The sequence below is a fragment of the Pyxicephalus adspersus genome, chromosome 12 (assembly GCF_032062135.1).
Source record: "Pyxicephalus adspersus chromosome 12, UCB_Pads_2.0, whole genome shotgun sequence".
Classification (NCBI taxonomy): Eukaryota; Metazoa; Chordata; class Amphibia; order Anura; family Pyxicephalidae; genus Pyxicephalus; species Pyxicephalus adspersus.
The window spans coordinates 19,369,249-19,392,962 of NC_092869.1; the positions used below are offsets into that span (position 1 = coordinate 19,369,249).

Sequence of the window (23,714 nt, forward strand, 5' to 3'; positions counted from 1 at the left end):
TGGGTATTAAGGTTTTAAAGGATTAAGGATTAAAGATAACAGAGACTGTTTATCCAGGGAACATCCGATTGCCTCATGAAATCAGGAAGGATTTTTTTCCCCTTTTGAAGCAAATGGTACAAGGGGTTTTTTTTCCTTCCTCTGGACCAACTATGATTTATAGGGTTTTATGTCTGGGATATGTTTTTTTCCCTAGTGGTTGAACTTGATGGACCTATGTCTTTTTTTTTTAACCTAACCGACTATGTAACTATGTGTATAACCAGGAATGTTGACAGCCCAGTCATGTGAGAAACAAAGCCAGGATTCAGCAACACCAACTAAATCATAATGCTCTTCATTCATTAAGGCTTCCAACTCCCCTATTATGTTTGCCAGACGTCTAGCATTGGTGAAAAGATTTTTTAAACCTCTGGTGATTTAACAGCACTGTTTGCCAAATCCTTTTGTTTTTCAGTACATATAGTACTGCACAATCCAATGTTTGTTTCTAACATGGGAAGCTCCTTATATTTATCCATAACCCTCCCCCCAACTATCCCGAATCCACCCTCCGCTAGTGGCTGACCCCTGCCTGACCTTTCTGTCACCTTATTTTACTGTCCAACTCCCCTCTGTCCTAGTTTAAATACCCCTCCACCATTCCCCTAAATCTTTCCCCTAGCACAGCAGACCCCCTTTCATTAAGTTGCAAACCATCTCTGGCATACAGGTTATACTCTAATGAAAAGTCAGCCCATCCCTAGTTCTTTAAACTGATTTTTATCATCTTCCATCTATCCTGTCATTGGTTCCAACATGGACCAGGACAGCTGGGTCATGTCCAGCCCCTTCCCAGTATTTTGTCAATTTGTAGGGAAGATTTTTACTTTTCACCAATAAATAAACAGCTGGGATTGTATATGAATGTCTCAAAAATATACACAAAACATAAAACCATATATTTGCTGTGTTTTGTGTCCTTAAAAACATCTCAGCAAAGTATCCCTAATTTTCTTTGGACACAATTTTACATTCATCCTAAGAGAATAGACTGATTAATTTTGAGCTTAAAAAAAGCTACATTTTGTATTTCTGAAGGAGTTTTGCTGTTAAATAAGTAAAAACTCACAGATGTTATGAATTTATGTTATTTTTCTGTTTTTTGAGGTAGTGATATAGAGTGCCAGCAAGATATAATATCTTTAAAGGTGGGAAAGATATTCTAGGGGAGTTGACACTTCCAACAATAGGACCATAACTATTGTGCTACATACTTTTTGCAACTTTTTCTATTGGTATGATATGTCCTACTTTGATGACTGTCTAAGGTGGAAAATCCTCAATTTGTATAGTTTACTCACTCCTCTCAGACCTTATAAGTCTATAAGAAATCAACAAAATGGGAAAAAAACAGCAAGAAAAAAAAAACTGATATTGATTTAGCTCTACCCTACTCTATCTAAAACTATTTACAACAAATTTTCACCTTTAAATAATCTAGGCATTTGATTTATGAAAGTTCTGTTCTATAATGCCAGCTGTAATCTAGGCTAAACTGACTGAATCCGATCTTTCCTTCCCTGAAGCATCCACTTCTAATAAACAGAGCTTTACAGAGTTACCATGAAATGGACCCCTATCGCTTGTAGTACTGGAATATTACCAGTGAAAAAAAATACCTGAGAAGATGAAGAATTAGTTCTGAGCTTATTCAAAACATCAAAAACAGCATCCTCAGTTTCTCCATCATATGCTTTCCTCATCTTCTCTAGCTGCTCCATACATTCTGTAAGAGAAACACGAAGAAGTCTTTTTTGTTTTGTTTACAGTTTATGTGTATCTACAAAACAATCCCTTTGTATTGGTAATTCTACGTTTAGGCTATGTATACACATTAAAGGATTGTCATCTTAGATGAATGACTGTGATCATCTCAGACCAAAATCTAATGTGTGCACAGCTGCCCCTGACGTTGTTCATCAATCTGTTCTGGTGGATCAATGAATGACCGAGTGGGCATGACCGCTGTACTTTCCTAAAGCGTGCAGAAGAATACCACTTGTCTTTTCCTCTCCATACAAACTGAATAGCACTCCGTGTACACATTTTGTTTATTCCTCTGTCTATTGTGATCATTTTCAGAAACAGAAACCTAACATGTACATAGCCTTACCAATTATCAACAGATCAGATGAACCTGTTGGAAGATCAAGCCTCACCTCTTGTTCTAATGACAAGTGTAAAATTTGTGATGTATCGCTTTTGGTATCAATGACACTAAATGCCAAAATTAGTGGAACACTGTATTGTATTTAGTTATGACACCCTAATTTTCAATAAAATGTAATCACATTTGATGTTTTGATTAAATCAGACATTTCATAACTTCTTCAAATTTAAAACTGAGTACAAATAGCAGGTACTTTCCAAGACCCAATAAAAAGTGCACATATGGGTCCAGGTGGCCAGTTGTGCTTTTCTGGAGGAATTAATTTTAAGGGACCACATAAAAGCTTAGCAACCTAAATATATGTGTAAAAAAAATGTGATGTTCCAACCAGCAAAGCAAGGCCTTAACTTAGGATTATTGTGCCAACACTGCTCCATGATCTTTATGGCCTCAGGAACCATCTTCTCAGTCTTCCAACAATCAACGAATTTCCTCTCGGGTCGGATACCATTTGGTACATGATATATAATTAAGTTTTCGTTAATTCCTGAAAATATAAAACATTATTCTTAAACTTAAATGTTAAAGAAAATAGATTTTCAGAAAAATAAATGTTAAGAAAATTGGGTCTTACCATAATAAGGTACCTTTCCAGACAATACAGACCATATTAAAATGGCAAAGCTAAAAGTAATGGGAGTATGATTAGAACATATAATTTTTGTTTTGTTGATTAGAAATAATTTTTACAATGTTTTTCTGACATATGCTCCAGGACCACGTATGTCAACTATTTAAAGCTCCACCAAATATAAAGGACTCAAATTCATGTACATTTTTATATATTTGACAATTGTGTAAAGTTCAGACCTGGATATACAGAAATTGAAATATTTATATTACACAAGGCAATTTAAAAAACATTTTTTGTAATGATTGGAGACCACAACACACTTTTCTAAATCTGTATTTCATACAGCTTTAAAATCCACTTTAAGTTTTTTCCAGTCATGTCAACTTTTTGAGTTATGAGTAATGTTAGTTTACAGTGTGCTTGCATGCATTTTTAACTAAAGCACCATCGGAAAAAAATTCTGAAGTGGTTTCAGCTTTAATATAGGCTTAAAGATACCTGTTTCTAGAAGTACAACATGGCTTTAAAAACTTACCTGTACACATCAAACTCTTTAGTTGGCTTGAATTCATCAGATACAAGAGCCTCTGGAGGCATGTAGGAAACTGTACCAGCTATACTGGTTGAGACGGAAGTTTCTTTTCTGGCAAGGCCAAAATCTGTTAACTAAAATTAGAAGGATATATTATTTTTAGAAATTTCAAGAAGAAAAAAGATATTTGCTTGGGGATAATCCAATACATTCACTGCTATATGTGAAAGTATATAGGAAGATATTTTTTCCCAACCTGGTCCATACATGAAAATTCTTGGTATAACATTCTCTCCTATAACATTATTGTGCCACCTGATGTCCTGACCCGGCTCAAATCTGCTTTTCCCTTTGCCTGGTCATCCTCTCCTATTATGTACCTGGGGGTTAAAATTTCTAGAACATACCAAACACTGTACGCCACCAATCAATTACCATCTTTTGATTGGCTCTTTGCAATCCTTGCTCCGCTCCTGGTCATCTCTTCCGCTGTCCTGGCTAGGTCGGATAGCGGCAGTTAAAATGTTGTGGCTACCAAAGTTCTTATACTATTTTAGGACCCGGCTTCAGTGCTCCGCACCTTACAGCGCAATGTTCATGCATTCGGTTTGGCATTGGAGGAGGCCTAGGTTGACTCAGAGGACCATGTACACACGTAGGCATTCTGGGGGATTGGGGGTACCTAACCTGGTTAAATACTATGCTGCGGCACAGATTAGTCAACTCTGCATTGCATACCTCCTCTTAGTCCCCCTTATGGGTTGCACTGGAAGCCATGAACTATGGAACTTTACTGGTTTCTTCTCTTCTCTGGAGGACCCCTTCACTGGGTCCCAGGCTTCTTAGCCCCCTGATGATACATTCCCCTAAAATCTGGGTTGCGGATAGGTGCAGCTCTCGGCTCATGCCTTCATGGCCGCCTTTGCAATCTTTTTGTTATAATCCTTTGTTCCCACCTAGACATATGAACCCTATAGCTTTCCAATGGTGGAGAGCAAAGGGCCTGTATTTTATCTATTATTTATTTAGTATATTGACTGTTAGTTCATGGGACTATTTGGGTCCGGCCTATGAAAGCCCTCTCCGGGAATACTACCGATACCTACAACTGCGACGTTGGCAGGTGCCCTCTGTTAGACATGTGTGTTGCCCACTGACTCTCACCTCATTTGAAAGGGTTTGCTTTCTAGCTCCATTGTCTCCAGTCCTTATCCCCCTCCTCTACAGACAACGCATTGCTCTCCCTTCCTCCAGATCACAGCCATATATATGTAGATAGGAGGCGGATCTGGGATGCAATCAGCCAGACGAGGTCTGGGAGGATATGTGGAGGTCTATATTCTCCTGTTCCATCAATGTGATTTTGCAAGAATCTGTGTACAACGTCTTACTCCAGTGGTATTTAACACCTGCAAGGATGGCCCATATTGAGTCAACGGGTCAGTGATGCCATTGATTACATGCTCCACATTTAGTGTGGACACTTTTTTTAGCAGTGCAACAAGCAATACCCAGGGCCTGGAGGTCTGAGAGTGTGGCCTTGTAAGCATATATGTAAATGTAATTCTGTCTTGTTTATTTATTTATTTTTTTTCTCTATGTGAGTTTCTGTACCTGACTCTTTGAAATTCCTTTTCCTATTAAAAATTATTGTTAACTAAAGATATATGTGCCTTGTTGCCCCCAGTTCTATTTCCCCCAATCAGATAAAGCGACAAGGAGTTAAGCACAAATACAGCAAAACCAAAAGCCAATACTAAGATATCCAATGGCAGTGTGTTAAAAAAGTAACAAGACACATGAGTTCTGGGGTGAAGTATAGGTAAGTGTAGGCAGAGGTCATGTAGTATACAAAATAAAAGGCCACTATCACAAAAGAGAAATTGTCCAGAAGGGAATTTTAATTAGCCCCAGTAAGCCGGTTGACCGGTAGGTGCCTAGCCTCAAAAAATTCTAGAAATTCGTTAGGAAAGAAGGAAAGGGCAGGCTATTTGTAAGGTTTGTAAGGCACCCATTATTCAAATTTTTAACAGAATAAAAACATAGCTTTATTAATTAGTATTGTTGCATTAAGTCATACTACCTGAAGGACATCCTTGTTCACAGTCATCACCCAGGGTCACATATTGAATCACCGGAGTTTGGAGTGCCAGACACTGTGCACTGTGGTAAATGTTAAATGGACAGACTAACTTTCTCTCACTAAACAACCAATGGCATGGACCTAAATATCAGGTTGACTGCTCGACAATGGGGGTGATATACCACATCTCTTGTAGATTCGGTAAATTTTACATAGGCACAACCAAACTGAAGAAATAATGAGAAAAGACTGGGGTTTACTTGGCAAAAAGAGATATTCAAATGTATTCATTTATCCCTATTGTGATTTGCACTTTAGATGTTATATAAATGAATATATTTGTATATCCCTTTTTGCCAAGAAAAACCCCAGTCATTTCTCATTATTTCTTCATTTTGACTTATTATGGGGTCGGTTAGCAGATCTATTACTGACAAGATAGCTACAGTCACTCCCCCAACACTGTATAGGCAAAACCAAAAGATAACTCGGGAAACAGATGTACAAACATCTATACATGATTAATTCTGGTAAGATAACCACTCCCATCAGTTATCACGTGGGTACAGTACATAGTTTTGAAAATGAAGCCATATCCTTTTCTGTTCTGGAAAGGATTACCCCCAACACTAGAGGTGGTAATGTAGATGCAGCTCTATTAAAAGCTAAGACTAAATGGATTTACAAACTTAATGCTTAATTTTTTTTGCTGTATATACATTGTAGATATGTATTGTGGACATATCTCTACAGTAATTTGAATATTTAAGCAGGTCTAGGTCTGCCAATGTATTATTACTGTGAACACCCTGTTCAAGGAATCTGGTTTCCATTTATGAGCTTTATTTTCTACATATATGAGAATGGTTTTGAAAATATGAAACTTATAATTGGTTCCTCTCAAAAAATATAGTTTTTTAAAAGTGTGTGCCTTCCTTGAGCAAGTTGTATTTCCGTTTTGTGGGTCCCTAAGAGGGACGGGGGGCGCCTCCCCTTATGATTCATTGGGGGATGTCCAATCTTACAGTTGTGCTAGCTGGTCACTTACTGTAATCCCTCTCTCCTTTGTACATAAGGTAGTCACCTGCTGCCCAGGACCTGACCCTTTTGAGGGGAGAATACGCTCCCCCCGTCAAGCGAGGGACCCTAAGTAATAAGTAATAAAATAATACCATTCTTTGCCTTTAGTAAATTCATTCATAACTTTTATAATAGTTTTTTAAAAATGTGTGTTTTCATTGAGTAGGTTGTATTTTTGTTGTGTGGGGCCCCTAGGAGGGACGGGAGGGCACCTTCCCTTATGATTCATTGGGGGATGCCCAATCTTACACTTGTGCCAGTTAGGCACTTACTGTAACTCCTCCCTTGTTTGGACTTTAGGTGGTTACCTGCTGCCCAGGACCTGACATTTTTGATGGGACAATAGGTTCTCCTTGTCAGGGGAGGGACCCCAAGTAAAAATAACATCCATTGCCTTTAGTAAAATTAATTATGACTTCTATAATAGTTTATAAACCTTCTTTCAAGTGTGTTTTCACCACAGGAACTTGAGTGTCTAGAGACAACTGAATTATATTGCAGGATCTTTTTCTTTAATATGCAATTAAATATGATTATTAGTGAGCACTCATTCACAGTGGGAAGGGGGGTGGTATCCTGCATGATTTCCCACTTGCCTTCTTCCATCTATAGAGGATTTTGGAAGTAGCAGACACATTTTTGGTGTGTCCTTCATGGTTATTACTTTCAGGATTGTTCCCTTTGTTGATTTTCCATACTACCTAGATCTACAGACAAGGTGTTGTTCTAGTGTTAACATAGTCTCTCTCTCTCTCTCTCTCTCTCTCTCTCACTCTAGGAAGTGACAAGTAAGTGTCCCTAATTAAATATACATGATACTAAGGGCCTGATTTATTAAAGCTTGAGAGAATATGTTTTCATTAGTGAAGCTGGGTGATCCAGCAAACCTGAAATGGATCTGGTCCAGGATTAAAAACATTTGCCAACAAATAGTAAAGGCTTTTTAGAAATCCATTCCAGGTTTTATATCACCCAACCTTTGAGAGCTTTAATAAATCAGGGCCTAAATAATACATATCAATTGCCCTAATACCATCCAATGATTTGTTTTCTTTTCATTTAGAACAATTTGATCAATTATCCCAAGGCAAGTAATAATTTTTCAACAACATAAGTTTGTTTTTAAATAATTGAACACTCTGAGATACTCACAATTGTAAGTGCAAAATCAAGTTTTATTACTTGAAATGATTTATGAAATGATTGGAAACCACATTTCTTTTTAATTAGGTATAGTATTTTGTACATATTTATACATTAAAAAACTTCCTCTGTTGATAAGAATATGTGTAGTAAGCCAATTTTTCTTGTACTTCTAGCTTGCTATTGGCTCCCATATCCCCTGGGGACGCCCTCTGGGCGAAACCGTTTTCAACTCTATCCAACCTAGCAAAATCAATGAAAGTGTGATTTTATCTATTTGTACTGTATGTTTTTAGTAAGTTATACATATTACTGTTTTATTCATGTAATAATAATAATTAAGCTATGTTTTTATTCAATTAGAATTTTGAATAATGGGTGCCTTACAAATAGCCTTCCCTTTCCTTCTTTCTTAACGAATTTCTACAAAATAAAAGGGTCAACAACCTGGATAAAAACATTTCTCTCTGTTAAAGCTATGTTTAGATAAAAATCTAGAGAGAAAAAAATATTTAAAAAGTATGTCACTTTAATGTCCAACACCCAGTAGCAGCTGTTTTGTCACAGGGAATCTTTCATTTTGTTTGTTACATCAGTAAAGTAAAAAAAAAAATGAATCATCATTTTCTGATGCTTAGTGTTCACCTATTGATGTGAAAAAGTTGCAGTTAATGTTTTTAAATGCACAGCAGATTAGATGTAGGACTAACATGTTAAACTTTCTTTATTTGCCCCTGTGCTAAATTTGGATGATGTCATGTAAATAGCAGTCCTTTTGGTTTTGCTTTGATGCATCAACATCACTATAGACATTGTTTTGAACTGTATCTATTTTCATAAGTGACCAAACAGAGTTTTTTGTCAAAAATGTCAAATTAGGTAGGGGATCTGAATTGTAGCACTGCCAAAAAAAGCAGAATGCAAAATACTGGTAACTAACAGAAGATCACATGGGAAGCCAAGTAGTTCAAACTTTACAGTGACTTCACTAGATGGTAGATTGCCTTATGACTGCTAAACTGATGACTAATAGAAGAAAAATAAAACGTTTGCACAGGCATACAGCATGAACAACAAGGGATATGTAACATTCAATGTACATTGTAGAACAAGAATGGTGGTTCTTACTTTGCAAGCAAGATATAGGAAACAGCTTTGTTTTTTGTTTGTTTGTTGTTTTTTTTTTTTACTTTTGTAGATGTACATATATGTGTTATATGCAACTTTGTAGTGGGTGTGATATTGTGGAGAGCACGAATATTATATTTCCCCTTAAATGTACAGGAGTGGAGGCTAGAGTTCCTCTTTAGAGCCTATGTCTAAAAGTATGGCATAGGATGATACATTTTTCCTTATCAGAGATTCCTTTCTGCCATCAGCAACCCACCAGCACATCCTTCCAGACCCACTAATTTACAATATGCATCGTAAAAGTTGCAATTTCTCCAGGTGTCATAAAACTCAGGATCTACCAGATAAGTTAGTGAAGTGGCTTCTGACTGACCTCTGAGTTGTATCCCGAAAACATTTATATACATTGGTCTTATTATAAAATATCGTCATAAATAAAATATGTTGGTATTTATTTGAGTTTTTTGTCGTGACTTGTGGTCATGATGCAATCTCTAAATTATAATAAAGAAAAGTCTGAATAACTAACCTGAACATCTAAATCCTTCCGTAACAGGACATTCTGGGGCTTCAGATCTTGATGAATTATAGCTGGATCAAGACTATGGAGAAAATTCATAGCTAGAGCCACCTGGTGAAGTATCTGAAATCTCAATGCCCACGGAACAAGAAAATTCTTCTTCATAAAGGTTTCAAAAAGAGAGTGAAGAGATCCATAGGGCATATACTCCATTACCAATCCATACTCAATGTCCTCTTTTTCCTGATTTTCGTACATCGCAAGAACACGAAGAACGTAAGTTGAATTTGCTCTCATCATCATGTCCTTCTCTTTTATGAGACTGGCAAACTCAGCACTTAACCTAGTAAAAAGAAGTGTATATATAGAAGTAAGTATATCAAAGTCCATAAACTAATAAAAAAAGGATACTAATTAGGCATTATCCACTGATGCAAATAAAAAACAAAAAAACAGACATTAGTTAAAACACCATAAAAGCAAAGCACTGCTATAAATCTTGAGATGAGAATGGCACGGTCTTGACCATGAATCAAGGGGGTGCATTGCAAAACATTAATAGAGACATTAGCATGGGAAAGTGTCAACTGTGACCAAACCAATTGTTGATATTACCATAAAGCACTCCAAATTCAAAGGAAGGCATCAGTAGAGCTGTGAGCATTGTCAATACACTAATAGAGACCACTGCTTAGGGTTAAAGTTATTAGGTCTCCCCCCAGTCTCAGAACCGTCCCGCCGCCCGTCCCCCCTGGGTCAGGCTAGGCGGGGAGGGGGGACGGGGCCCCCCGCTCCTGGCGCGGCTGTCAACCGGGGCGGACTGCCCTCAGTGCACCCCAGCCGCACAGCCCCGCTGAGGCGGGAGGGCCCACGCACACGGGCGCCAGGGGTCGGCGGAGATGTCGGTGTCCCACCCGACCCAACTTGAAACACATACCAAGGAGTCTGATGCGTGAGCGAGTCAGAGGGCCCCCAGAGAAACCTCTATTTTGACACTTAAATCTTTATTGAAATACAGCAGCATATATAACAAAACATGTACACAATGTATAGCATACTGAAGCAGATCATCACATAAAAAGGAAAGACAATAAACTTACTATTATAACAAGACTTTCCTCATGAATACCTGCAGGGACCTTTTATTAAGACCTAGATTAGGTTCACAGATCACCACTTTGCCTTGTTTTTTTTTCACTTTTTATAATGCCAAACGTATAAGAGCAATCAGTTTTTACATGGTGATGATTAGTAAGGGATCGCTTCATCATAATTATCTTAATTTGGGGACCAGAAGAAGCAGTGCAAGTGACGATGATCTAAAAGTGTCAGTCCTGCTGAAAAATGAAAATTATTTCAGCTAATCACCATTTTTATAGATGTAGCAGGCTAAACTTTAGGTGTGTTATATAGAAGAAATCATTATTTTTCTGGAAAACAGGCTGTTTGCCAATTTATAGGTAGGCACTAAAGCTGTAGTATCTATATTATGGAATAAATATAATGACAGTTTACATTGTAAGTAAAGTGTAATGCTTTGCACACACTTATTCTACAAACTTAACACAAACTTTGCAATATATATATATATATATATATATATATATATATATATCATGGCACATGTCTAAAAAAAAGACTGTCTACTTTAACAACATTGTGCAAAGTAACTAGGTAGTATTTTGTATCATGCCCCCAGTGTCACATTTATCTTCCTTAAATTTACCCATTATGTGCCGCCACCTTGGCTATTTCCAGCTTACATGTACTCTCTGAATACTAAAACACTCACGGTACATGGGCATGTTAATAACACTAAAAAGCACATTTCTACCTCATTTGGTTTGAGCATGTGTAGGATTTATCAAAGATAAAATAAAACAGGAAGACTGACACAGAACATACAGTAATAAAAGCCCTTCCATACCTGACATGTCACACCTACAGATGCCTTTTGACAGTTGAGACTAAAGTATCTTTGGTTAGGGGCATTGAATAAAATATTATACAAAAGGCACTCATGATATAATACCAGCACCATTTTTCTAGCTTAAGTCCAGGTCAACACACCTCCACAGAATGTATCAATGAAAAGCTGGGTTAACAATAATGCTAGGTATATACTTATTTTTTCTTGATGGCATTTTTGAATAATGTTATAATTACATTAATCTTAAATTGATCATTGTGGCTGACTGCAGGTATTTGACCACATACATGTTCCATATTAGATCTGTATTACAATAGTTTTTAACCAGTATTTCAAGTCAAATGTCAGCTAATTCATACATTTACACCTTGCCTGTTAAACATTCTGACCAAAAGCAATAAATACAATTGATTTAATTGGTTTATCCCCAAATCAATGGCCAGTTCAATGTTGTCATTTCATCAATTGAAAATATCACAGGGTCTGTCTAGTTTAAGCGTGAGTGTCATTCAACCTGAAAAAAGACCAAAGTTTGGACAATGGAGAAGGGTGTCTGTGGGTTAAAATAAAATGTAGTTGAGATTTAGGCTCAACTTAAAGTGGAACTAAAGCGAAAAAAAAGCATACTTACCTTTAATCCTGCAGATCCAGCAATGATGCTGGACCTTTCCTTAATCCGATCCCGTCCTGGAATTCTTCTACGTCCCAGCACCGAGTGCTGCAATCTTCTATCCTCTTTGGTTATATTGCTACGTCACCTGATCTCTCACTGTGCAGGTTGTACCTCGGGTTCCAAGATTAGTCTCGATTTTTAAAGAATATAAGAAGAGAAGCAGAAGGATTACATTTACATAGTTGGGCCTTAACACAGGAGTACCTTGGAACAATGCTTCCCCAGTTCAATACTAATATATTTTGGTGCTGGACCCCACAAGTCCTGAGAAGAAGAATGCTTCTGCTATGCAACCTTTGCCAGTATTATTAATATTATCATTATTAATAATAATAATAAACGGGATTTAAATAGCCCAAACATATTATGCAGCACTGTACTTTAAATAGGGGTTTAAAATGACAGATACAGACAGTGACACAGGAGGAGGAGAGAGATTACAATCTAGGAGCAATCTTGTAGAATCCATTTTCAATAACACCCTGTGAATGCTCTTTCATTGTCATGGCATAGTTATAACTAAAAGGGGGTTCCCAAGGAATGGAGTAAAAGAACAATGGTATACTTTTGGAAGTTAAGATAAAGAATAGTTTAGGTCTCCTGAGCCAGAAGATGGACCCCTTCAGGAGACAGTGGCTAAGTACCTAGCAAAGAATCCAAGGCTTGTAGACCCTGGGTGGGATGCAGATAGAGACTACCTTGACTTGAGATGTTGAACCAGGAAAATAAAATTTTATAGGAACATTAAAGCTACGTTTTAAGGTAATCTAGTGGTTCAAACTGGACAGAAAAGTGTCAGCTATACCCATATTTCTACTCATAATGCTCTCCAATAAATTTGGTGTTTTGTCCATCAGCACTAATGTCTCCTAGTGTTGCCCATCCCTCTCTCAGTCTAAGTGCTGATCTAAAGATGTTCTGGGGTAATTAGGACAATCGAATTGGCTATATACATTGCTATCAAAGGAATCCACACTTGCATTATCTAATTGGAGTTGAGATTTAAGCCACTGGATTGGCACAAGCTAGGGAACAGGATACTATATGGTTTTCTACGTATACATATACATATTTATAGGTAAAGAGATCCTGAATCTGAAATATTCATTCAAACAAAAAGTTAATATTTACAAGATTATATCTGCATTTAACATTTAGGTATGTTAAAAGCCCTTAGACTTTTGATGGGTACCACTGTCATGGAAGTGATGTCAGCAGCACCAGCAGAGCTTAATGATATCTTTACCCAAAACCTTTTTTTTGTTTTGGGTAGAATCAGTAAAGGTTAGTGCCTCTGCCTGGTTTTACTGCAGTTTGGTGCTCCATTAAGGAGCTTTCCCCTCATTTTATGAGACAACCTTTTACCAGACAACAAGTGCAGGACAATCTCTAATAGTGAAACAGACAACAATCTAAAAAGCTGAAAAGATCAAGCACTCTCCCAGTTAACTTAAAAAAACAGTTAACTTTGTCTCTGTTGATGTTGCAGCATTACTTTCACTTCCCTTTCAGACAGGATAACATTTCTACCAGACATGTCTAAACAAGGAATCTCTCTAACAGGCTGCAGACAAGAATGCAAAACCTGACAGGTTTCTCAACCTTCTTACTCCTAAAATAATCAGGTTTTGGGGAGCCCCTGCTAAGACCAGTTTAATAGAGGTCAAAAGGCAAAAAAGGCCATTAAAAACATTAGTGAAAACACCATAAAAGCAATAGAGGCATGGAGCTGGCTATACCAACTGGTATTGGCTTACGACCTATGCAGGTATTGTTAGATAGGTTAGAGGAACCCCCTAAAAACCTCTGGAGGAACCCTGGTTGAGAATACCTGGTCTACAGTACTTTCTCTGACTCCTGCCCAGCTACTACATAAAAGCAGTGCTCTCCCCTACCCCTTTTAACTTGGCACACCACCCGACATTTTTCAGTAACAATTCAGCTTTTTCTGGTTGGTTACTGAAAAGTTGAGTCACAATGCTGGGGCACTGGACAGTTGGGGCATAATACACAGATGATGGAAAAGGAACATTCTAAGAAAATGGGCATTATGAAGTTGGAACAAAGTATATTGGGCGATAGCATGCTGACAATTATTAGGGGTTAATGGGCTCCTTTAGAAAACACTAAATTTGTGTTGCCTTGCCCACTCTTTAAACCACCTTCCTACAGTTTCTTCTTGACCAGCTTAAAATAAATTATGAGGAGAACACTGTAAAAGTTTTTGTAGAGGTTTAAGTGGGTAGAATGAAACAGCTGGACTAGCACAAAGAGTAATTATACATTTCCAGAAAAGGCCTATAACTTACCAAAATGGTATGCTGGGGAATTGATCCTTGAGTGTGTTTAAAGGCATGTTGCCAGTAAATACAAATGGACAGAAAAACATTGTAAAAATAAGAATTTAAAGTACAGGCACCTGATTGCAATGTAATAGCTAATATTTAACAAGGATGACCCTGAAGATTAGAGACATCAGATAGCTCTGGTTTTATGATCCTGCAATAAAGAAAGTGAAAGGTGAAAGCGAAAACATTGAGTGAAAGGTGAAAGAGAAAGCATTGGCCAAATGGACAGCAAAAAAATATATGAAAAAATATATAGCTTTATATAGTAGTTTAGTGATTGATGAATGACGGTAAAAATCTATTTGCCCATTGTGAGTGTCACTTACCGGCTATGTCTATCTAAAATCTTTACAGCAATGTCCATGCCTAGCTTCTTGCTTCTTCCCTTATAAACTCTGCCAAACCCTCCGCTTCCTACCAACTTCAACCCCTCCAGATCTCCGGCTGGCAGTTGCTGCATGTCCCCCACGACAGGGATTTCTTATGTGTTATAAGTTAGAATCTCAGATAGTTAACTGGTAGGCATCCTTATTTCACACACTGCTTTCCTGCTAAATCTCCTCCCACAACCTCTTAAAGCAGAAATTACATAACATTAAAGGGGCAACACATGAACTTAACCAACACAAAATTTCCCTCCCTCTGGTAAAATTCAGAATTAATATTTATAAAGTACCATATGTAGTCATTCAGATGCCTATGTAGGGTTCTGGTATCTCTGAACTTTGCTGAGTTCCCAGTGCTGGTTCTGGTGCTCATGGGGTTTTGTCTGGGCATCATAATGGTTGCTGAATTATTGGAGGACTAACTGTATCATCCCATGTAAGACAAGTAGGAGTGGTGTTCTGTCTCGTCAAATGTTCTTGAACGGGTACTAAATGGTTCACCTGCCTAGTTGATCCATCCTGCAGCCTATAGGTTACTGGTCCCAAATGAATATGAATTTGCACAGGATTAGATATATTGGGGCCAAACTTTAACTTGGGTAGAGGCTTTCTGATCAACTGGCCAAAGCTGAGGGTAGTTGTCTTGGTGTTTCTTTTAGTATGAATGTAGGCTTTAGCGTTGGCCTGATACTTTTCCACTACGTTTTTGGGTTTCTGCTCCTTCATTTGATGGCTTTAGTCTTGTAAGTGGTGTCCGTAGTTCATGACCCATCATCGACTTAGCAGGCGATTTCCCCAGTGACTATGAATATGACCCCAGTCACTATGAAGAGCTAACCTGTAGTGTTGCAGAACAGTAGGTATAGCTTTGCTGAATAGTAGTTCCTCATGCAGGTGTTTTTTTTTTTAAGTTCTGGTTAAAACATTCCATACCTCCATTGGGCCATGGATGCTATAGTGGTGGTAAAATATGTTTTATCCCCATGATTTAAGGAAAGTCTCAAACTCCCAAGGCTGTTATGACCACTTTAGTGCTTTGATGCTGCAATGCTACTGTAATTTCTCTAGATATATCTAACTGTATTCCATGTTCCTTTTGGAAAATGTCTGACCTGTAATGGGGCAGTTGTTGACTTCTGATTTTTTTCTACTGAGTGAACATAGTTTCCAATTGCAAACTAAACTTTTTTTTTTGTTTTCTATACCGGGCTATCATACTGCATCTCTACAAAGTTGTTTTGCTCGTACTGTGGCTTCAATGAGCAATTTTCAGAACCTTGCCAAAATTACTGCTCTATGTCCTCATAACACACAAACACCTTTCCAAGTTAATAACTAATTTCTTACTTGGTCCTGATAAGGTAGATGACCTTCATTCACATACCCGTTTACAGGCCAATGCCTCTCTTTCTCCTGCAGAATATTTTTGTTTAAACGGAGAGAGTGCTCTAAAAATGATGGGTTGGTACTTTTCTTGGAAAATTTGTGATAAAACTGCAACCAAAGTAACAGTGGAAGCATCACATGAAACAGTTAGAGCAGTTGGGGAGAAAGGGCATGCGTTGGTGCAGATGCTATTTTATATTTCAAGGTGCAAACAGCCTCTGAGCATGTCTGCAACCACTGCCATTTTGCAGCTTTTATTTTAAGCAAGACATATCATAAAAGCAACAATCATCAAACACAAGGTATAAGATATTGTAAACCGGAGAACAGGGTTATAGTAGTTTCCGTTGGGTTGGTACCATTTGTATGTTTCTGTTGATGGAAATGTTTTAAACATCACATGTGTCAAGGGATGAGTTTAATGTGACTGATGTGTGGATTAGAATGTGTGTTCACAGTATGTAATTGTCATAGTGTGTTGGTTGGTTGGTGGAGATAAGTATGGGTTGTATGATGTACATGAAATGGAAATGGAGTATAGTTTGTATTATTGTATACATTGGTGCTATTCCTGGGTGTGTAAGATACCTATTGAGGTTGTATGGAATCAGTGCGCAGTTTAGAGGTTAATTAAAATGGAAAAATTATTGGATTGAAAAAATGTATGTATGTACGTTTTTTATTAACTCTATTTTCAATCAGTGTGCAATTGAGAGGTAAATCAAAGTAAAAAATAGAGATAGTGTAATAGATCAATATAATAACATAATTCAGCTCAATAAGGCAGTAATATAACAAATATTTAAGTAGTAGGTATATATATATATATATATATATATATATATATATATAGATTGCTTTAGGAAAAAGCTGGATGCTTTTCTAGAAGTACACAATATAACTGGGTATTAAGGTTTTAAAGTAAATTTAACCGAGACTGTTGATCCAGGGAACATCTGATTGTCTCATGGAATCATGAAATAATTTTTTCCCCTGTTGAAGCAAATTGTGCCAGGGTTTTTTTGCCTTCCTCTGGACCAACTATAGTGTTTTCTATCTGGGATATGTTTATTTCCCTGGTGGTTGAAGTTGATAGACTTATGTCTTTTTTCAACCTGACCTACCTACTATATATATATATATATATATATATATATATACTGAAGAGAACAGTAGTATAAAGTAATTGTGGTACAATAGCATTGAGGGAATGTAAATGGTATATGACTGACCCAGCCACTTGTTTGTGATGTTTATGAATTTGAGCAAGAAATGAATATGGGAATGGGTAAAGGAATAATTGTGATGCCTTTAGATTAGTAGAATGGTTATGAATGAATGCAGGTATAGGGTGCATCTAGTGGGGAGGGGTAGCAGCTTATAGAAAGGGTTTGAAACTTTGAACATCATTGAGACAAGGGTAGGTGCTCACGTCACCGGTTGCCTATAAGAGATTTTACACACCAACACACTGTTATTGTGAATTTCACGCTTATAATTGATTAAATATGTAACTTTTTTCCATAAAACCCCTCTTTCTGGTTACATACTTTTAATACTCAGTAGGGGCTGAAATCTGTTTTAAAAAAACAGTTGGCACAAAGCACAGACCAAAAAGCATGCATTTAGGAGGGAGAAGTCTCTCTTGCATATGTAATGCAAGCCGTAAGATTCCTGACTGTCACTGCAAGCAGAATTTGTAGGCAGCCTTTATGAAGGTCTACTTTGATAAAGGTTTTTGACCTATGACACTGAGAAATAAAATCCTCTGTAGTAGGTAGTGGATAACAGTCAGGAAATATTGCTTTGTTAGCAAGGTGAGGGTCAACACAGATGAATTTTCCCATCTTTCTTGTTGGCAATGACTAGGTTGGTAGCTCAAAACTGCAGCCTGAGGGGGGCCTGCATAGAAGCTGCATCACTGGAGATATACAAGGGTTCAGAGTTGGATTATGAGAAAAGTTGTGTATACAACCTAATCCAATAAAGGCTTGTGCATTAAACAAGTCTAGTCCTAATAGGTTTGCTCCAATCTCAGTGACCTAAAATGTAAAAGTACCCCAATGTTTTATTGTGTGACAGGTAAGGTTACCCTACTCAACACAGATATTAGGATATTACTGTAGTTAGTGTCTCCTGGAGTGGATGTCCATTGTAAGTTCAAAATGGAGACCTTTGCTACTGTGTTTAATAGTAGCGGAACGTTGACCTCAGCAATGATACCGTGACAAAGCTTAAAACCATCCTGCAGGTTTCCAACTGTATAGACTTGCATGTCATCTGGTGCCCGTTCAGCTTGCTCCAAGTTATAAACAGATGTATTTGGGGTGGAACAGCAACATTTAGCAAAGTAGTTCACTTTTTTTTACAGTGTCTGCAGCGCTTACCTTGGGCAGGGCACAGTGGCATATCTCCTTTATGGCGGTTACCACTGAAGTTAAAACAATGGGTGCGTGGGGTGTAATCTGTCAACTTTTGTACTATTTTTTTCTTTTTTTTCTGCAAAGCCATTGCCATTTAGCATCCCAGATCCAGAGCTCCTTCAAAAGTAAGTGTATTTGGCTCCATAAGTAGTTGCTCTCTAAGTTTTGGCTTTTGGCTTTTCAATGGACTGATCCCTGATCATTTCATCCTGTAAGGGTCCAAAATTGTAGTTTGCTGCTGTCTCAGCTCAGCAACATAGTGACAAATTGATTCTGCCTCACCATGACACCATGACCGGCAAAAAAACATACTCTGTCTACTAAAACATTTTGTCACTGCATTCCTGTATAACTGTGGCTATAATTTACTGCACCTGTCAGTGAAAGTTTGTGTATTACCTTAAAATCATTAGGTGATTTGGTCAACAGAAGGTCACTTGTAAAGAGTTACATACCTTGTAATTAAAAGGGCTCTTTATGCTTACTTTATTAGTGGCCCATGTTGCTGGCCACAACTTTACTTTGAGACACAGCTCTATCTACTGGTGTGACAAGTGTAAACTGAGACTCTTTTTCAAGTTGCATGTTGAGGGAAAAAAGCTCCGTTTTCACTAAAGCAGTGTTTCTCAACCAGGTTTCCTCCAGAGGTTGCAAGCAACAAGCATTTTGTGACTCTCAGGTCAGTTAAACTGATTCCAATTATATTTTTGGATATCTTTAAGGGTGGCAGCCTTCACAATTGAAAGCTATGTATGAGGCATTCTTCCTACTGGCCACCACATTAATAGACAGTGAGTTGTTAATATAGTAATTATGGAGTTCCCCGAAGACATAAAAGTTATTTCAAGGGGTTCATGTGTCATGGGTCAAGAAAACATTGCACTAAAGTAAATATAGTAGGGTATTTCCTCCCCTACATATTCAGATGACAACTGACAAAGAACAGTACAATTTACTTGTAGCTTCTATCAATATTTTTTCTAAAAAAAAGTCATGTATTAGCTAAAAAAGGAGAAAAATGCACATTAAAAAAAAAGTTTTATTTATAGGAAACAATTTAATACTGGCTATAACATTTTATAATTCATGTACATTATAAAACAATGTAAAATCAATACAACTTTCCTATTTTTTTTCTAAATTTAAAATATTGTAAAAAAAAACATGTATAAAAAATGTATGGTCTTAATAGAAACAATATCAAGCCAACATTTTAATATTCATATACGTACATGCTTAAAATTTTCATATTTCTGTTACTGTTTGTAGGCTAGCCACTAAAGGACAAGTAAAAGAGTTTAGCAGTTAAATGGTATCATGTTTTAACAATCATTCACTTCCACAACAGCCTACATGAAGTACATTTTGTAAGGTGGCTGGCTGCTAGGCTTGTGTGGCTGGCTGCTAGACAGTGTGAGACGAAGTAGTAAAGGACAACTACTGCTTAGCAAAGCAAAGCAAAGTTGAAGTATATATGAGTAGAAAGAGCCGTTTTCATGCTTTTAAATGATTTCAAACTGCATGCAAGTACAAACTTTTAAAACCACAGTATCAATTTCTAAAAAAAATATGCCTTGAAATATTCACTTGCTCCCCTCCCTTGCAGTTTGTGGGGCAGGCAATTGCCTTCACACTTCAACTTTGGAGGAAAAGTAAAACTTAAAGTACTTTTCCCACAGAGATGGCTAAAGAATTTCTAAATGCAGAAAAAAATCATTCCAAGGTTCTTTGTCATAACAGACATGAAGGTTAAGCCATTTCCCTTTCAACCACTTGGGCCATTTACTAAATTTGTTTTCATCCTCATTTATATCAGGATTTAAAGATTGATTTGAATGTTGGAACAATCTGTGATGGATTATTTATCAGTTTTTTCAGAAATACTTTTTGTGCTGCATTGCCAAAATCTTTTAGGTTTTGTGAGCTATTTAGCTTTTCCTGATCTTCTTCTGTAATCAGACCTTCATTGTTCAAATTTTTCACTATCTTCTTGTAATCACCAGATTCCTTCATAATTGGTAAAAGTTTATCTATGGCACCTTTGTCAAAGGAAAACAAAGCATTATTAAAACATACTTTTAGAGATGTCTACTTCACACTGCTGCACATACGAGTTTACAGACCTGGACTGGAATTATCTTCCTTGTTGTTAATTTCCTCATGAGCCTAAAATAAAATTAACATGAGCATTTACTGTGTTCAGGTTCTTAGTTTTAGCAAAATAAAAATAAAATATGGTTATTTCATTTTTCTACTCTATAAGGGCATTGTTGGGGTTCTAATAGACCCTAGGGTACCAATGTATGATACCTTGATTGTTGTGGAACTTTAGGCATATAATAAAAAGGTGGAGGAGTACAGTATTTTTATCTTTTACCAGTCCCTTTTCATGTGTTTGCTTCTTTTAAACCTAGTTCCTCTTTCCTACTGCATTTTCTAGAAACTGAGCATTAGCACACATTTTTTCTGGCGGGGTTCCCAGGCCTCAAAAAATTACTTACACATTGTAATGTCAAGTAATCGAATGCTTTAGAATGCTTGTCATTTATTGTAATGCAATAGACATATATAGCCATGATTATAATTTTATTTGCTGTGATGATGTGACTGAAAACACATTAAAATGTCATCACTTTTCCTATAAAATAAATTAATTTAAAAGTATATAAACTATTATTTTCAGCAAAAGTTCTGAGACAGAAGTATGACTGATCGTTTGCAAATTAATACTTGGAGACCTGGGTCAAAGGGCAACAGTATAAGACCTGGGGCAAGTGTATGGGTTTTGGAGTCTAAAAAAGCCCCTGTTATCTTACCATAGCAGTATTTGAATCACCTGTAGCTGTCTCAGTCCATTCAGTCAGTTCGGAATCTTTAGTAGCTTCTTTGATTTTTAAGGCTAAAATATGAACAAATACAAATGATAAATATAGATTACAACCTATTAACTATAGTAACTGATAAGGTTAAACATTGTTCTTGTTTTAAATTGTTTAGAGTATTTGTCCTGGTAACTATCCCAACTAAGACAGGAAGTGAGAGGAAATCAAAAATCACTACATAACAAAGTGAGCGACCAGACATCTGCTATTACATCTTTAGCACAAGAGGTTAAAGGAAATCCCCCAAACAGGACACATCAAAACATATCCAGACATGTTAGAATACCCCATCAGACAAAGCTGCCGGAGCTAACAGAAGCTTTCATGCAAATTCTAACTTTATAAAATTGGAATTTGGATAGATTTGGGCGATCTCTATAACCCAATCATATATATATATATATATATATATATTTATATATATATGATAGTACTTAGGCTTGGCAATAGGTTCTTTCACAAAATAGGACAGATGAGAAATTAGAGGTTGTTTAGCAGAACCTGCCAGTGGTTGTCATGTCATTAAAGCAATACTCTTCTCCTTTACTCTCCTTTACTCATCTATTGTACAAATCCTACCTATCCTGACTTGCTAAACCTAACACAGGACAATGGACCCGATAATGAGGGACTAGTGTAGTCAGATTAAAGAAAAGGTGATCCCTTTCCTTTCTTTTAGTTTGCCCTTAATGGGCAAAGAAAATGATCATTAACTGAAATGTCTCTAAGTTTTGGGAAAGAACTTTAGACATACTGGTGCACAAAAAGTAATTTGCACATGCATAATAATGTTTGTGTGTTAGTATCTTTACTTACCTCTCAGAAACTCATCTGTATCACCACTATTGAAAGAATTTAAGTTATCTTGCTGTATAAGAAAAAAAGAATACAATCAAAACAATTGAAGTAATTAGTATTTGCTTTTAATAATGATGGCATGATTTTTTTGAGAAAAACCATAACAACAGCAACAGAATACCAAACCGAAGCTATTTAAATACACTGTGCCTTTTTTTGTTTTTCTCTCATATAAACATTTTTTGCCTTTATGTCAGAGCATGAAATACACTATTATTTTTGTTATGTTTTTACATAGTCCATTGAATCTCCAGTTCTCATAACAATGGCTACTTTAGAACTATTTAGCTTTGGATATGTTGCTTTTTTTATTGACATGTGCAAGATTAACGCTGGGAAAACCAGGTATGCAAAACTGAAAATCTCAGAAATCACAATTGAAATAAAAACTTGGGGCTCCTTAAAAAAGCAACAGTATGGCCGCTGTACTTGCAACTGTACTGATCTTCACCAGCTTCAGTACTCTGCATAAACCTTAACCAACCAGTCACGTTCTAGCAAAATCCTTTTTAATAAAACACAATCACCCTTTTAGTTGAAATTGGCAAAGTATCTGTTGCATTGAAAATAATGTGTTTACCTTGTAACGCTTTGCTCAATCGTTTTGGCACAAATGCCTGAAAATACAGATTTTTGTGTTTGTTTGTTTTTAGTATATCTCATTATGTCCCCTAAGAATGTGGAGCCATGTGTCAATGAAGTTCAGTGGGTTCTTGGATTACTGGTGCAAAGAAAAAAAATTGACCAAAGGTTTTATGCTTTCTTATAATATAAAGGAACTATTTCTATTGCTGTTTGTAGCCTCCACACCAACTGTCTTTGATTCTTCTGACAATTCACTTTGCTAAAATAAAAGCCAAAGTTTCTTTAGTGCATTGACACTATTCCTACATTTAGAAGATACAAATTGCATGCTAAACCTGTAACAACCTTTTAAAAAGAGTCTGACATTTGATATAATTTTCAGGTACTCCTAGACATTAGGTTGTTACACTTACCATGGAAGCTGGGTCTGTTATCTGCATTGTGATCCCAGCATCTGATCATTAACTCCTTGGCTTCAGACACCATTCTAACATCACTGTATTGGTCTAGAACAGTTTCCTTGGGTCTCTGACCTTCAGGTACATATCGTTGAATTACTGCTGCAGGAGTGCCTAAGAAATGAAAGAAGAGATGAATGAAGGCGACACTCTATGGGTACTAAACTGTTCTATTTCACATTAGAATTCACATTAGAAGATCTACTGTATATAAACCGATTGTAGTATAAGCCAATGTACTTACAAAGTACTCAAGTATAAACAGTCAAAACCGTATTCAATATAAATAACCAAATTAGCCTAAAATAAATTCATCTATGGTGTGTTATTTTAAAACATTTATTTATTTATTTTTAAGAGAAAAAAATAAAATCACATGGGCTCAGCCTGTTTATCTTCCCCTTTTATTATGGTATAGTATTTTATACTTTGAGTTGATTGGGAGGAGTCAGTTGCTCTTAAATGATCCTTTAAGCTGCGTACACACATCCAATTTTTATTGTTGGAAAT

At 36.7% G+C, this 23,714-nt stretch overlaps 2 protein-coding genes and 1 long non-coding RNA gene across 9 annotated transcripts in view; all 3 read right to left on the bottom strand.

Moving 5' to 3' along the window:
* LOC140341839 (ankyrin repeat and protein kinase domain-containing protein 1-like) overlaps nt 1-14,758 on the bottom strand; it is a 26,120-nt gene extending 11,362 nt beyond the window's left edge. For 2 of the 7 annotated variants that reach the window (XR_011922951.1, XR_011922950.1), the window contains exons 1-6: nt 14,553-14,758; nt 9,285-9,618; nt 3,322-3,452; nt 2,787-2,836; nt 2,541-2,699; nt 1,662-1,768 (exon numbers count right to left, since the gene is read on the bottom strand). Coding sequence is in view for 5 of the 7 variants with exons in the window: in XM_072427738.1 (XP_072283839.1) it covers nt 1,662-1,768; nt 2,541-2,699; nt 2,787-2,836; nt 3,322-3,452; nt 9,285-9,618; nt 14,553-14,686 (915 nt within the window). In the remaining 2 variants the exon portion in view is untranslated. Of the gene's footprint in view, nt 1-1,661; nt 1,769-2,540; nt 2,700-2,786; nt 2,837-3,321; nt 3,453-9,284; nt 9,619-10,375; nt 10,613-11,836; nt 12,009-14,552 lie in introns of all 7 variants that reach the window. The other 5 variants (XM_072427741.1, XM_072427740.1, XM_072427742.1 and 2 more) reach the window with 5 other exon arrangements.
* Nucleotides 14,759-19,442: 4,684 nt separating this feature from the next.
* LOC140341687 (uncharacterized) lies at nt 19,443-22,783 on the bottom strand. Its single transcript, XR_011922937.1, has 4 exons — nt 22,120-22,783; nt 21,238-21,320; nt 20,545-20,587; nt 19,443-20,460 (listed from the first exon to the last, which is right to left on the bottom strand). It is a non-coding gene; the product is annotated as an uncharacterized lncRNA (long non-coding RNA).
* A 129-nt stretch (nt 22,784-22,912) lies between these two features.
* Nucleotides 22,913-23,714, bottom strand: part of LOC140341686 (receptor-interacting serine/threonine-protein kinase 3-like) — an 11,875-nt gene continuing 11,073 nt past the window's right edge. The window contains exon 5 of the mRNA XM_072427545.1: nt 22,913-23,318. Within this exon, the coding sequence (XP_072283646.1) occupies nt 23,125-23,318 (194 nt within the window). The 3' untranslated portion in view covers nt 22,913-23,124. The remainder of the gene's footprint in view (nt 23,319-23,714) is intronic.